A 14,485-nucleotide genomic window follows, 5' to 3' on the forward strand; every position below is an offset into this window, starting at 1 on the left:
ATTGCCTCCTTGTATTCATGCCATGTAGGCTGGATCTCACTGATTGATGCTTCTCCGTGATTTATGAATTAGAACAGAAATTGTTTGGGGCAGAAACAGGTCAGATGTTAGCAGGTGTTGTCTGGGAGACCATGCTCTTTCCTAGTGTTGATTTCAGGGTATATGATCCTTCATTCTCAGCAGTTTATTGTCCACTTTCAAAATATCTATCCCTTGATGCTTTTTGGCAACCTTGTTGGCTCCTCTGTTAACGTAGCTTCTTCTTTCAAGTTGTCGATTTCAGTCCTCTCTGGAAAGCCTCTTTCATCATTCAACATTGTATTCCTTGGACCTCACATTCAGCCTGGAGTTGCTGCCCGCTTGATCCTCGCCTCTAATGACTGTTTCATCACCCTGGGTTCTGGCCAGTTCCAACTGGCTGCTTCAGCCAGGACCTTTCTTGAGGGAAGCCAGCCTGTCAGGTACTCAATTTGCAGGTTTCTCTTCACTCAAGAACAGGCCTGATTTAAACCCTACTGGAGCCATCCTCTAAAGGAGATTCTCTAACATCTAATTGTTTAAAGGTACATTCAGTAACTCTGATATAAAGATCATATTTCCCTGAATTTAGACAGATTTGGGGTTATGTATGACCTCTATGAAGCTTGGTTTCAATATCTTTAAAATGGGGATTGAAATGCTCTCCTCATGGGATTTACTGTCAGAATTAAATAAGCAATATAAAGCACCTAGTGAGGCATGTGACACAAGGTAGAACCCATTAAATGTTATAACCCTTCTTCCCCCAACTCTGTTATCCTCCCTTTTACCTCCCTAATCCTGAGATGTTAGAAGTGCAGTAATAACTGGTACTTGTTTAAGTAAATTTTATGTCAAGTTTCTATGTATAACTGTCTTTGACTTTCTTTAATAAGTTCATTTCCTGTAGTTCTTAACTCTCCCTATCTGACAGGAACTTTCTTTTATGAATCTAAGTAATCTTAGTCTTATAATTACCTTTCAACTTCTCAGCATTTTTGTTTAGCTGGGATCTATTTCTTAAGACAGCCATTAAGCGTCTGCCTTCGGCTCAGGTCATGATCCCGGGTCCTGGGATTGAGCCCCGCATCGGGCTCCCTGCTCGGCGGGAAGCCTGCTTCTCCCTCTCCCACTCCCACTCCCCCTGCTTGTGTTCCCTCTCTCGCTGTCTCTCTCTGTCAAATAAATAAATAAAACCTTTAAAAAAAGAAAAGAATCATATTACTTTTCTGTAGGGTAATCGATCATCCCTAACAAATGTTTTACCTTCTGCAGTACTGCCATCTCCATCCTTTTACTTCATTTTCTTGGCTTACCTTCATAAGACACAATATCTATCACATGGTCGATGTAGGCAGCGATCCCTTGTTGAGTTTACTTTAATATCTTGCTTTATAATTGAGTCTGTGAAAGACCATGTGACCTGGGAAGACAAATTTCTGAGATTTTTATCATACTAATCCTTCTCTGTCAAACTGTAATTAAGTTAATAGTGACTTTGTGACTCCAATTTACGTTTTCTAAATGTAATGGGTCTTAGGAATTTGAAGAACTTAGTGTCATTTGATCCACTTGACAACTGGTTAGCCATAGTCTTAACCAAAACCAGGTGCACAGAACGTGCATGATAAACATGGAAAGCTTCTTGTTCTAGGCGTTCTTTGACCACTAGTATTTGTTTTCAGATTTTTAAGAATCATTGTTAACCTTTATGGAATAGATGAATATTCATGGACTTATCTGAAATTGAAGACTTTTATTCTACATTTATTTGCATAAGATGGCAACAGAACTGAACATCTACCTTTTGCAGATAATTATTAAATGTGCAAACACCAGCCTAATCCCTAAACCCACTATAGCTAAAGAAGTCTTCTAATTAGTCATTATGTTATTATCGGATACCTAATTATGTACTTAATTCCAGAGAAGACTTGAAGTTACAAATAAGCGAAACAAAACAGAATAGAATGGTGGTTATCAGGAGCTGGGCACTAGGGGGATTGGGGAGGTGTTGTTTAAGGGTTCGAACTTGCAACTGGCAAGTAGATAAGCCCTGGAGACCTGTTGCACAGATTGGTGATTATAATCAACAGTGCTGTATTATCAACTTCAAAGCTCCTAGGAGGCCAGATGGTAATTGTGTTCACAAAAAAAAGGAAATAATTATGTGACATAAGAGAGGCGTTAGCTAACTTTATTAATCATTTTGCAATATATAAGCATACGAAATTATCACTGAAACTTACCCTATGTCATATGTCAATTATATCTCAATAAAAGCAACCAAAAAACTACTTTTGAAAGCAGGAAACATACCTGTGTGAGAAGACTAGTTACCATAATAACACAAACTTCTCTTACGTTGCTACAGAGGGCATTGACTTCATTATAAATGACAGAGCTAGGACATGATCCCAGGTCTTTTATCTCCAAAACTAGTGTTCTGTTCTATACACTCCCTCCTCCTGTACACCCAAACAATGAGAGAACAAAGCAACATGATTAAGACAATGGGAAAGAAAAGTTCATAGAGAGAGAGAAGGTCGATATGGGTGGGAATCATCCCTTGCAAGCAGCAATAAGAATGGCTGAGGGATTCTTGACTCTAAGATGGCAGTCTTCTGCATAGATAGCCCCAGTTGAGTTTCGCTGAAAGACAAAATATTCTTTTGGAAAGGGGAGGCAGGAAGCCAGTGGTGTGGTAGGGTTAATGGACTGATTTTCCGAGACCATCCTTGGGTCTTTATCTGGGATGTACATAGCACTGGCTGTTCTCCAGTTTTGAAGAACAGTGATGAGTCTTTGAGGGATGCGTAACATATTTTTATCGGCTGCACTGCTACTGCATATCTTTACTTGGTCAGACTTGACAGGGGGCACCTGAGATCCTGAGGATTTGCTGTACCGCAAGTGCAGGTTGTTCCATCCCGCTGGCCTAACCATGCTGGCTTTTCTGTCAAGTATGTTCTGCTATCATCTTTACTATAAAAGACTGTGTGTACAGAATAGTTGAGGGATCACTGAAGTAATGTCATGTTGGGGGTGGGGAGCAATCTTGTATTTTCCTGTAGTCATCGTGACAGAATAAGATGTTTACTTCACATATCAAATGGTGCTCGCTCATTGAGGTCTGTGGTGCTCATTAAGGAATTAAATGGGACTCAGTGGCCTCTGAGATATGACTGATGCACAGTGTTGAGAGATTAATTTCCTTGAAAATACAGGAAGTAATGCAGGTAAACTGTTGAACTGGCTTCCTGCCTCCCTTTTCCAAAAGAATATTTTGTCTTTCAGCGAAACTCAACTGGGGCTATCTATGCAGAAGGCTGCCATCTTAGAGTCAAGAATCCCTCAGCCATTCTTACTGCTGCTTGCAAGGGATGATTCCCACCCATATCGATTATCTCTCTCTCTATGAACTTTTCTTTCCCGTTATCTTAATCATGTTGCTTTGTTCTCTCATTGTCTTGGGTGTACAGGAAGAGAGAGTGTATAGAACAGAACACTAGTTTTGGAGATAAAAGACCTGGGATCATGTCCTAGCTCTGTCATTTATTACCTATGATCGTCAGCCAACTCTGACCAACCTCAAGGAGCTGATAGGTGAAGTGGAAGGAGGCAGCATAGCCTTGAACTGACTTGTGTGAGGTCAGCCACTGAATACCCTCTGAACCATCAGAAAGGGGCTTCATGCTATCTTGTGTTTTCCCAGGACATTAGGAAGGGAAATTTCAGAAGGGTTCCTGACCCAGAGAAATTACATCCCAAGGCAACGAGAGAATTTGCAGGTGGATTTGCTGGCCAGCTGAAAGTCGTCTTTGTAAAAATTGTGGAGAATGGAAAGTTGCCAGAGAGCTGGAAAGAGATTAATGTCCTCATTTCCCCCCAAAGAAAAAAGCTGGAGTTCAGGAACTAATGACCACTGAGTTTCATGTTAATCTTGACAAAGAACTGTAGGCTGCAGGATTCAAATGATGAGGTGAAACTTTTTTTGTGTTTTTTTTTTTTTTTTTTTTAGAATTTATTTATTTATTTGAGAGAGAGGCAGAGGGAGCAGGAGAGGGAGTCTTATGCAGGGCTCAGTCTCATGATCCTGAGATCAGGACCTGAGCTGAAACCAAGAGTCGGACACTTAACCAACTGCGCCACCCAGGCACCCCAAGGTGAAACATTTTAAAAGAAAAAGATGATCATAAGAATCAGCCAGGGTTGGGGTGCCTGCATGGCTCACCTGGTTAAGTGTCTGCCTTTGGTGCAGGTCATGATCCCAGGGTCCTGGGATTGAGGCCCACATCAGGCTCCCTGCTCAGCAGGGAGTCTGCTTCTCCCTCTGCTCATGCTTTCTCCCTCCCTCTCTCTTTCTCAAATAAATAAATAAAATCTTAAAAAAAAAAAAAAAGAATCAGCCAGGGTTCACTAAGGACAAATCATGTCCACTGCTCTGACTGCCTCTTCTGACAGGCTTCTGAGAGGAGCAGATCATGAAATCCTATAGACATGGCATATCTGGTTTCCCACAGGCCTCTGTTAGAGTCTCTCGGGGTGTTGTAGATGACAATGATCAGTTTGGATTGGGTAATAGTATACTGGGGTGGATTCATAAACTTTTGAACGATCATATCCACAAAGTGCTGACCTCATAAACCCCTGGCAATTTCCTTACTGTGGGAGGTTTAATTAATTCACTGGATAGCAGATGCCATATTATTATGTCCCAAAAGCCCATTGGTAAATTGTATTTTGGGAGTTTGGAACACATTTTTCTGTGAACACAGTGTTTTTCATGACGTTTCCCTTTTGAACTGATTATGTGTATATGCATCACAAGAATTTGGGTAATCTGACTCTTGTACAAGACCATCACCCTAGAGTAAGATGCAATTTGAGCTCCAATACAGAAAACCAAAGACTTAATCATCTCCCTCTGCAGCATGGGTAAGAGGCTATGGGTGTTGGATGGTGGGGTGGAGAAGGACTACCTTGTTTCCCAAAACACTGAATCTCCCAAGGGTTTGAAGTAAGAACTGAGGGCAGGCTTTCTGTTGATAACACTCAGGGCCCCACAAGTTTGTATCTTTGACTTAATGGAAGAACACTGGAAACCACTGAGGGTTTTGAAAGGAGCAATACCATTGATTGTGTTTGTATTTCAGATGCCTCTGGCTACCAGCTGGATAGTGGATTAGAGAGGGTGAGACTTGAGGTGGAGAAACAAACTGTGGCGGTAACCCATGTGAGACAGAATGGTGGTAGTAAGAATGAAATGAAGCAGGTGTATTTGAGAGATATTGGGAAGATAGAATTGATTTGACTGTTACAAATCGAATGTGGGGAAAGAGGGCGAATAAGGAATCTAGAGAGGATGACTCCCAGTTTCTGACGTGGGCATCTGAGTAGATAGTGGTATCATATATTGACCTGGAATAAAAGACACCCAGGGAGAAAGATCAGGTTGGGCTGTGAAGATTCAGAGGGGCCTGTGGGACATCGGGGGGGAATGTCCAGTACACTGACCAACTAGGCTGTTTAAGAGACAGGTCTGGGTGAAAGATAAAACACTGAGTTTATTTCACTCCTTTTACATCCATCAGGTGAGGCCCCACTCCAGGCACCTTCCTACTATATATTCTGTTTTTTTTAAATGGAGGTATGATACATCTATAGCATTGTATGAGTTTCCGGTTTAGAACATAATAATTTGATATTTGTATACATTACAAAACGATCACAGTAAGTCGGGTGAAAGTCTTATCACCATAGTTACAGAATTAAAAAAAATTTTTTTCTTATGATGAGGACTTTTAAGATCAACTCTCTTAGCAGCTCTTAAATAGGCACTGTGGTACTGTTAATTCAAGTGTAAGTATCAAGTATTTTTTTAAAGATTTTATTTATGTTTTTGAGAGTGAGAGAGTGTGGTTTGCAACGGAGGGGAGGAGCAGAGGGAGAGGGACAAGCAGACTCCGCGCTGAGTGCCGAGCCCGGTGGGGGGCTTGGTCTCACGACCCTGCGATTATGACCTGAGCCAGAATCAAGAGTTAGACACTTAACCGACTGAGCCACTCAGGCACCCTAGTATCAAGTGTTTTAAAAGTATTTCATGAATGATCATCTGTACTGTTAATTTGCTTTAACTAGAGCAAATATGGTCTTAGAAATTGATTTTGTTGTCATATTCTGTAGCCCTATAAATCACATTTCCTGGTGCATACATAATTAGAACAATCCATACATTTTTCAACTTTTTAACATTTTTTGAAACCAATCCAGATACCAGACGTGACATTTTAATGTTGCTGTCTGGAATTTATATGCCTAGTGTCTAGGCTCATTCTGTCCCATTATTTACTTTGGCTCCAATGTTTAGCTTCTTCTTTCAAATTATTTGCATTCGGTGTTTATAAAAGTGGACTCCCACAACCAAAGAAAGGATGGACAATGAGTCAGTCTGGAAGTGCTCTTTTTGTTATCATGGAGTAGAGTCCAGTTCACTGTAATTGATTTTGTGAAAGTGAGGTAGAGCGCTCAGACAATGCCAGTTAGTTGGCTGTTTTCAGTTTGCATGTGAAATGTGTGCCAGTGTGTGCATGCGTGCTCACACACCATAGCCTCATTTTGGTAATACTCTATTTCTAGATATCATTTTAAGAAAACTAGAGTACAGGGGTGCCTCGGTAGCCCAGATGGTTGAGCGTCTGCCTTCGGCTCAGGTCATGATCTCAGGTCCTGGGATTGAGCCCCACGTCGGGCTCCCAGCTCAGCAGGAAGCCTGCTTCTCCCTCTCCCTTTGCCTCTCCCCCTGCTCATTCTCTCTTTCTCTGTATCTGCCTCAAATGAATAAATAAAATCTAAAAAAAAAAGAGAGAGAGAAAACTAGAATACAGGTTTAAGGAAATGTCAAGCAAATGAATGCAGTTCGAACTCTGGAATGCTCAGTTAGAACTAGGTCTCTGATGTTCATGTGTTCGTGACTCTCCGCCTATTAATATTAGGAGGGTGGCAAGCTTTATTGCTTTCATGGCGAGCATTGCAAAATGAAATGGATGTAGTCAAGAGCATTTTCCTCCGTATTGTTGGTCTGCCTTATGATTAAGATGCCTGGATTGAGTTATAGACTGCTGTAAAATTAAGCCTACATCATGATGCTGTGTGTAGTTTCAGCACTTAGTGGTTTCAATCTTTCCTCTTACGGTGTTGGTTGTTCATGCTACACAGTCTTCTCAACTACAACATACGATGGACTTAACAAAAGCATTTAGGTGGGGCGCAGAACTCAAGTTTTTCTTTGTGAATTAACATCTTTTTTCAAAAAGATGTATTTATTTTAGAGAGAGAGAGAGGGAGAGAGTGAGCAGGGGAGGGGCAGAGGAAGAGGAAGAAATTTCAAGCAGGCTCCCTACTGGAGCTCAACGGGGGGCTCAATCTCACAACCCTGAGATCATGACCTGAGCCGAAATCAATCAAGAGTCGGACGCTTGACCAACTCAGCTACCCAGGTGCCCCTGAATTAACAACATTCTAGTAAGAACATAATGAAAGCTGAATGAAATCAGTGAACACATTGATGATTTTCTATATAAATGCTGTGTTAGCAAATAATAAAAACAAACATTCCTAGTTGTCTCTTCAGCGGTTTCTATCACTACACTTGTGTTAATAGAAACCGGTCAAAAGGATGGGCTTTGGAGTTAAGCTGACTGGATGCACCTATGAGCCACCAGTTTCTCAAACCATGTGGACTTGGGCAATCTGTTGGAACTTCTTTGAATCCTGGTTCCTTTGTCTATAAAATGGTTGGCTTCTATGCCTCGTTTTAGGATTAAATAAGCTCATGTACATGCACAGCCTTTCCTGCTTCCATGCAGTAAGGGCTTGGTGAAGACGAGCTATTATTTTATCTATCTCTGCAGCCTGTCCCCTACCTTCAAACTGCCCACTAGGCTTGTTTGTCCCCTAGATTGGTTTTTATAATACCGATTCAGTGCCATCTTTGAACATTTTATCATTTTTTTTTTTTAATCTTTCTGCTAAGACCTCTTGTGGTTTCTTCGGGTCCCGACTCCTGTCTTTGGCTTTCGCGAACCCTCCCTTCCTGCTGAACTCATCAGTTCCATAGCTAGACCTCAGTACGTCTTTGATTCTTTGGACTACTTCATTGTGCAGGGGATGCTAACTCCCACCCTGCCATCTTTTCTGCCCTCCCCTCTACAACGAGCTTTCCATGGAATTGATTCATAGAGCATTCTTGGTTCCTTTTTTGAGTTACTTTGCATAAAGTAAATCAAGACATAGAACTATCATACATGCAGCTCACACCAGAGCTCCTGTTCCTCCTTTGGGCTAATCTGAAAGCTTATCTTAAAGAATCTGTCCCTGTTTGAGGATGTGCTCTTTCTATTTTTAGCCAAATTCAACTTTATTCATGTTTTCTTTTTTTCTCTCTTTGTCTTTGTGGGTTTTTTCCCCCTTCTGCAACATTCTTCAAGATGTGGATGAATGCCTGGAACCACAGGTCTGCACAAACGGAACTTGCTCCAACCTTGAAGGCTCCTACATGTGTTCATGCCACAAGGGTTATACCCCGACGCCAGACCACAAGCACTGCAAAGGTAAATGCTGTGATCAGATTTCTCTTTTTTATTTGAACTGCATTTAAGAATATGTTAGAGTAATTAGCTTAGAAAAGGGAACTAAAAAATAAAAAGAGAGAGAGAAGCATGCTACCTGTCATTTATTCTGACTGAGCTACTCGGAGCACATTTTTGTTGGTGCCTTTGAAAGTCACTCCCCATTGTGGTTACATACAGACCGTATCTATTTACATAAAGGAAAACAGCATATTTTTAGAGAGCATCTCTAAACCACAGACCCATTTATTTCATTTCTTCTCATTATAAAAACAATACACACAGTTCCACAACTCAGTGACTATACTGAACACCATTAAATTGTACACTTCAGATGAATTATGTGGTGGTGAATTATATCTCAATTAAAAAACATTCATCCTAGGGGTGCCTTGGGTGGCTCAGTCCATTAGGCCTCTGTCTTTGGTTCAAGTCATGATCTCAGCGTCCTGGGATTAAGCCCCACATTGGGCTCCCTGCTTAGCAGGAGCCTGCTTCTCCGTTGCCCCCCCGATGCTCTCTCTCACTCCCTCCCTTTCTCTCTCTCTCAAGTAAATAAAAAAAAAATCTTTTTAAAAAAACATTCGTTTTAGAAAATCTAGCAAACACAGAAAATAAGCAAAACAAAAATAACAATTTCTCAATCTCATTCATCAATAGTCCTATCTCATGGATATTTTCTATCACAAGATAATATATGGGCAATTTTGTATCTTGCTTTTTGTCATTTAATAGTATATCGTGAGCATTTTACACATCATTAAAAACTTTTCAAATATTATTTTTGAAAGCTGTTTAATAGTCAGTGTATTACTACTTCAGCATTTTCTTGCTGTTCATGTGTTCAACAATCACATTTTTTTTAGAACTTCTCATCATTATGTTAAAAAAACAAATCTAACAAGCTTTTTTTTTTTAATAAAACTTGGTCTGAATTTTAGGATTATTTCCTTATTTTTAAAAGTGGAATAATTGGGTAAAATGTTTTTAATGTCTTTTACTATTAATTTTTTTAAAGATTTTATTTATTTATTTGACAGAGAGAGACACAGCGAGAGAGGGAACACAAGCGGGGGAGTGGGAGAGGGAGAAGCAGGCTTCCCGCCGAGCAGGGAGCCCGATGTGGGGCTCGATCCCAGGACCCTGGGATCATGACCTGAGCCAAAGGCAGACGCTTAACGACTGAGCCAGCCACCCAGGCGTCCCAATGTCTTTTATTATTTTGACTGAACACTAACTTCTAATTTTTAAAATGTGTTTCTTTTAATTCTAAAAGATTATTTATTATTTATGCTTATATCTGTTAATTCTCTGGGCACTTCTAATTATTACAACATTTATTTCATGGTGTTTGTTAAACATTTGTATTTTTTTGTGTAAATTTATGTTATATCTGTTCCCATTTATCAGGTTTTTTAATGCATCTATATGAACAATTTATAATACGTGTGTAAACCTATATACATGTGTCTGTGCATTACAAATATATTTTTGGGGGTATTATTGTTGTAATTTGTCCAAGGTTTCTCTAATTTTCTTGGCATAATTCTTTTTTTTAAGTTTAAATTTTTTCTCTGGTCAAATCTGTGGATGGCTTCCTTTCTGCTCCTAGTTCTTTATACCTAAAAGCATGCTCTTTGCAGGGGAGGAAGAGAGGAAATAAGTGAATTTTTCTTCTTTCTGAAGTATCTCAAAGTGAAGGAGGTAGGGTGGTAGAGGTTAATTTCTCACCATGGTAGGCAAGTAGTAAACAGAATCTTACTGTCTTGTGAGAACTGTAGCATCCCCCACTGGCAGTAGCAGATTCACCGACCTCCGCATTGGGGGCCCAACTCCTTATGTACAGTGGAACACTGGCCACTCCCAGTGGAGCAGGTCACGTGGGCGCATCTCCCTTCCCCCTGGGTCCTTTTCCTGCCAGCCCACGTCTACAGCCTTCCTACCAAGCTCTTCTAGTGGTTCACCGTGCAACCGTGGATAAATAAACTCAGATTTCCAGGTCTCATACCATCTCTAAAATTGGGGGATTGGACTCTTTAGAGGGATAATGCTCTGAGTAAGCACATGTTAGGTGAATGACTTAAAACCACTTTTTCACTCTTTCTTACTCAGCCATCCCAGCTGAGCCTACTCCTCTTCTAAGAAGGCTTCCCAGCATCCCCAAATTCACACCATCATTTGATGGCAGCCCTAGGAACACTAATGTCACCTCTATGTGATGCTCGGCTGTGGAAGCTTCTCTTCATCCTTCCCTTTCTTTTGGGTGTATCATGGAACCCACGTGTTCCAGGCACTGTGTTCAAATGCAGATGCTACTGAGTGGTTTTAATCTCTCCGAGGACTTTTATTGGTTGGAAAAGACAGAAACCTACTACAGATAATTGTAGATAATAGAGTACCAAGTGATGAAGGTTAACAGTATCAGCGATGTCACGGGAATGTCATATACTCCTGACCTTATGTGTGGGCCAGAGCGTTTCACCTTTGTATTTATTCCTTCCAAAAAACCCATAACCCCAACCTCTAATCATGAGAAAAATATCAGACAAATCCAGATTGGCGACATTCTACAGGAGTCTGGCCCATACTCCCAAGACTGTTAAAGTTGTGAAGAATAAGGAAAGATGGGGGAGACAGGACCCCTAAATACCGTGTCGTACCCTGGATTGGGTTCTGGAACAGAGTGAGTGCATGAATCAAAAAAACTGGTGAAACCCAAATGAAGTCTGGAGTTTAGTTTACAAAGGAGGAGTGCAGTGTATCAGAACCTAGTTTGGACACTCAGAAGTGTGAGCTTGGGTAAGTTTTCTTCCTTCGCTAAGCCTTACTTGCTCATCTGCAGAAAGGCAACAGTAATGGTACCTACTCAGGTAGATGTGAGGATTGTGTGAAAAAATACAGAAACAGAGGTAATGTGTGGAGAATGAGATAACGCAGGGACAGAGTCTGACACATAGTTGATGTTGTTATTCACCAGATCATAGGCATGTACAAAGTTCTGTTAAAGCCAAGAAGTGTGTGGCTAATCCTGCTTGCGTGCTGCTGGGAAAGCTTTCTGAGGGACTGCTGTTCGACCTTGGTCCTAAAATTTTGAATACGGAAGGGAGAAAACCTTAGGAGGCAGAGAAAACTGCACATGTCAAAGGTTGGAGGTGGGAAAGGGCTGTTACCGCCGCTTGCCAATGAACCTTGTCCCCCCCCATTCTGGTTTTCCTGGTCTCCACATTGCAGTGTGGGATGGGGTCAGGCAAGATCCCCATCCATTGCTCTAGAAACCTACATATACACTGATTATTTTCCTTACTCCCCAATCAAAGCCCACCCTTTTTACGATAATAATTTATATAACACCCCTTTTCTGTAATTATTTCATAATCTTTCCCAAAACACCTCAGCTCACTGATGTCAAATTCTTCCCAGATCTTAAATCTGTTCCTTTTCCAATATTCCAGCAACTGCCAAATTTCACCTTAGTGCTAAATACTGACTTGGGGTTTTCACCTCACTAAATGTACTGACAACTTTTTTTCATGTTGTAAATATGCTGTCTCGTGTATTAATTCAGTACTTGTTTCTTTATTTCTTTCTTGTATCTCTTTGTACATTTTAGCATTATACGTCCTAAATTTATAAATACCTGGAGATAGTCTCTATTTTAACTCTGAGCTGGATTTGTCACAGTGATATGTGTGAAAGTCCCTTAAATCCTTTTCAGGGAAAATGCTGTTTTCTATTTATCTCTTGGCACAAAAGAGAGAAGACGTTTGTCCTGCGTGCCTGTTTTATTAGAAAGCATTCTTTAGTCATAGGAATTTTGTCCTTCATCAGAAAAGAAAAAGGCTTTTTTTTTTTTATCTGTAGAATTACACTGCCTCTGTCCCCGTGGTCATTTTAAAGACCCCAAGATCACCTTATTCAAGATAACGGGGTTGCCTCAAGTTGTTCCAAGTGTGTGTGTCATTTCTTACAATGAATTACTTCTGACAGTATTCCCGACGTAAATGAGTAACTTATGTAAGATGTCTGGCATACCCTGACAGTACTTGGAATGGGGGGTATATTCTTGCTGCAGACATCTTTGCATGGGAATGCTTAATTTGTCATCTTCTTTGAGAAAGTCAAAAAGAGTCCAAGGCACTAAAAATGTTGTCAGACATTGCGTGAGATCGAACGAGCTCCACACGCTCTTGTTGGTCTTAAGTTCTTGAACTGACGTCTCAACTACTTACTAGAATGTGCTGAAAGAAAATGTGGCATAGGCTGTTCTTTACTGTCGACCACTCCTAAAGCTAATAGACTTAGAGCATTTGGAAAGGTACAACATCGTTCTGAAAGTGACATTCAGCTTGCTGATTTAATTTCTCTACTGGCAGTCAATAGTAGGCAGGCAGGACTTGCTGTGGTGTTGATCCGTTTTATTTACAAATAAGTGAAACAAAAGTTTCTAGTAAACCAAATTAATTTCTCTAAAAAAACTAATTAAAAAATGAATTCATGAGCTGCAATTACATTAACAGTTTATGTGAGCTATTTCAGGAAACATGGGATAATGTGACACCTTGCTTACATCAGGATATAATTCAAAAGATTAATGCCACATGAGAGGCTAAGAAATACGGCTTTGCTCTGGAAATGGGTAGTTATTGGTCATACTTGAGGGGAAGGACTGTGCCCCAAATGGAGCTCTCCTGGCAAAACCTTTCAGATGCATTTTAAATAATAAGATATTTTCAGAAGAAAACAATAGTTAGACATTGATCTTTAGGACCTGATTTCATAGCTTGATTTATAGGCTCAAAGTTTAGGTAACGGTATTGTTCTAGATACAGGCCTAATTTAAAATAATTGTCACTCTTTCTATTTACAGATATTGATGAGTGTCAGCAAGGGAATCTGTGCATGAATGGGCAGTGCAAAAACACAGAGGGCTCCTTCAGGTGTACCTGTGGGCAGGGGTACCAGCTATCAGCGGCAAAAGACCAGTGTGAAGGTAGGAGCGTGGCTATGGGAACTATTGTGGTTTTTGTTTAAGGTCTCTGGCCTGAAAAACAGTACTCAGTAAAGGGAGCATCTTTCAGAAGCTAACTGGATGGTTGCAGGAGAGTGCCAAAAAGCAAGGGACCTCAGCTTAAGTCAGAAAAATCAATAACACAGGATGGAAAAGTGTTAAATTTGAAAAAGAAGGTATTTGTGATCAGTGGCTGAGCATTCATCTCAGGAAGAAAAAGCATTGCTCTCTGTGTAATTCCTTGCTGCAGAAAATCGGTTCTATTTAATTCATTTGAAAGTCTTACCTACTCAGATTTCAGCAATTGGAAGGTTATTATCTCAGCCCAAGAATGAAAGAAACAGCATCCCCCTTATGTCACAGATCAAGTTTGTGAACTATGTCCTGTTTCTACAGGTGATAGTATTTTGGATCTCGCTGAGGTTGACCTCAGACTTAAAAAACATACTTCGTCGAATCTTTCACAGAATTACTTCACTTCTCAATAAGTATATGCTTCCTGCACTTGATATGATGGTATCACCGGTGACAAGCGCAAGAGTCTAGAGTTCTTGAAAAGAAAGGTCATTTAAATGCCATTTATTTAAGAACAGAATATACAGTCTACAGGACCCATAAGGAAACAAATCATGTCCATGGCTGTATGTAAACTTTGACTATTTAATGGGTGCAAATGTCTTCTGAGATGCTATTATAAATGATGGTACCACAAAGAGATCAACCAGTATCATCACGACCTTCCCCAGTTTCCCCTTTCTTGAACAAGGAAAGACATTACAATTCCTAATTTAGGAATTGAGAGCACACACAAGCATGCTCATACACACAG

The 14,485-nt window shown here is 40.4% G+C and overlaps 1 protein-coding gene across 4 annotated transcripts in view; it reads left to right on the top strand.

Annotated features, from left to right (window-relative positions):
- LTBP1 (latent transforming growth factor beta binding protein 1) overlaps positions 1-14,485 on the top strand; it is a 387,949-nt gene that overhangs the window by 284,882 nt on the left and 88,582 nt on the right. For all 4 annotated transcript variants that reach the window (XM_028117233.2, XM_028117231.2, XM_028117230.2 and 1 more), the window contains 2 exons: positions 8,508-8,630; positions 13,516-13,638. In XM_028117233.2, the coding sequence (XP_027973034.2) occupies positions 8,508-8,630; positions 13,516-13,638 (246 nt within the window). The remainder of the gene's footprint in view (positions 1-8,507; positions 8,631-13,515; positions 13,639-14,485) is intronic.

The sequence above is a fragment of the Eumetopias jubatus genome, unplaced genomic scaffold (assembly GCF_037043125.1).
Source record: "Eumetopias jubatus isolate StellerSeaLion01/CBP00866 unplaced genomic scaffold, mEumJub1_p1.0 scaffold_9, whole genome shotgun sequence".
Classification (NCBI taxonomy): Eukaryota; Metazoa; Chordata; class Mammalia; order Carnivora; family Otariidae; genus Eumetopias; species Eumetopias jubatus.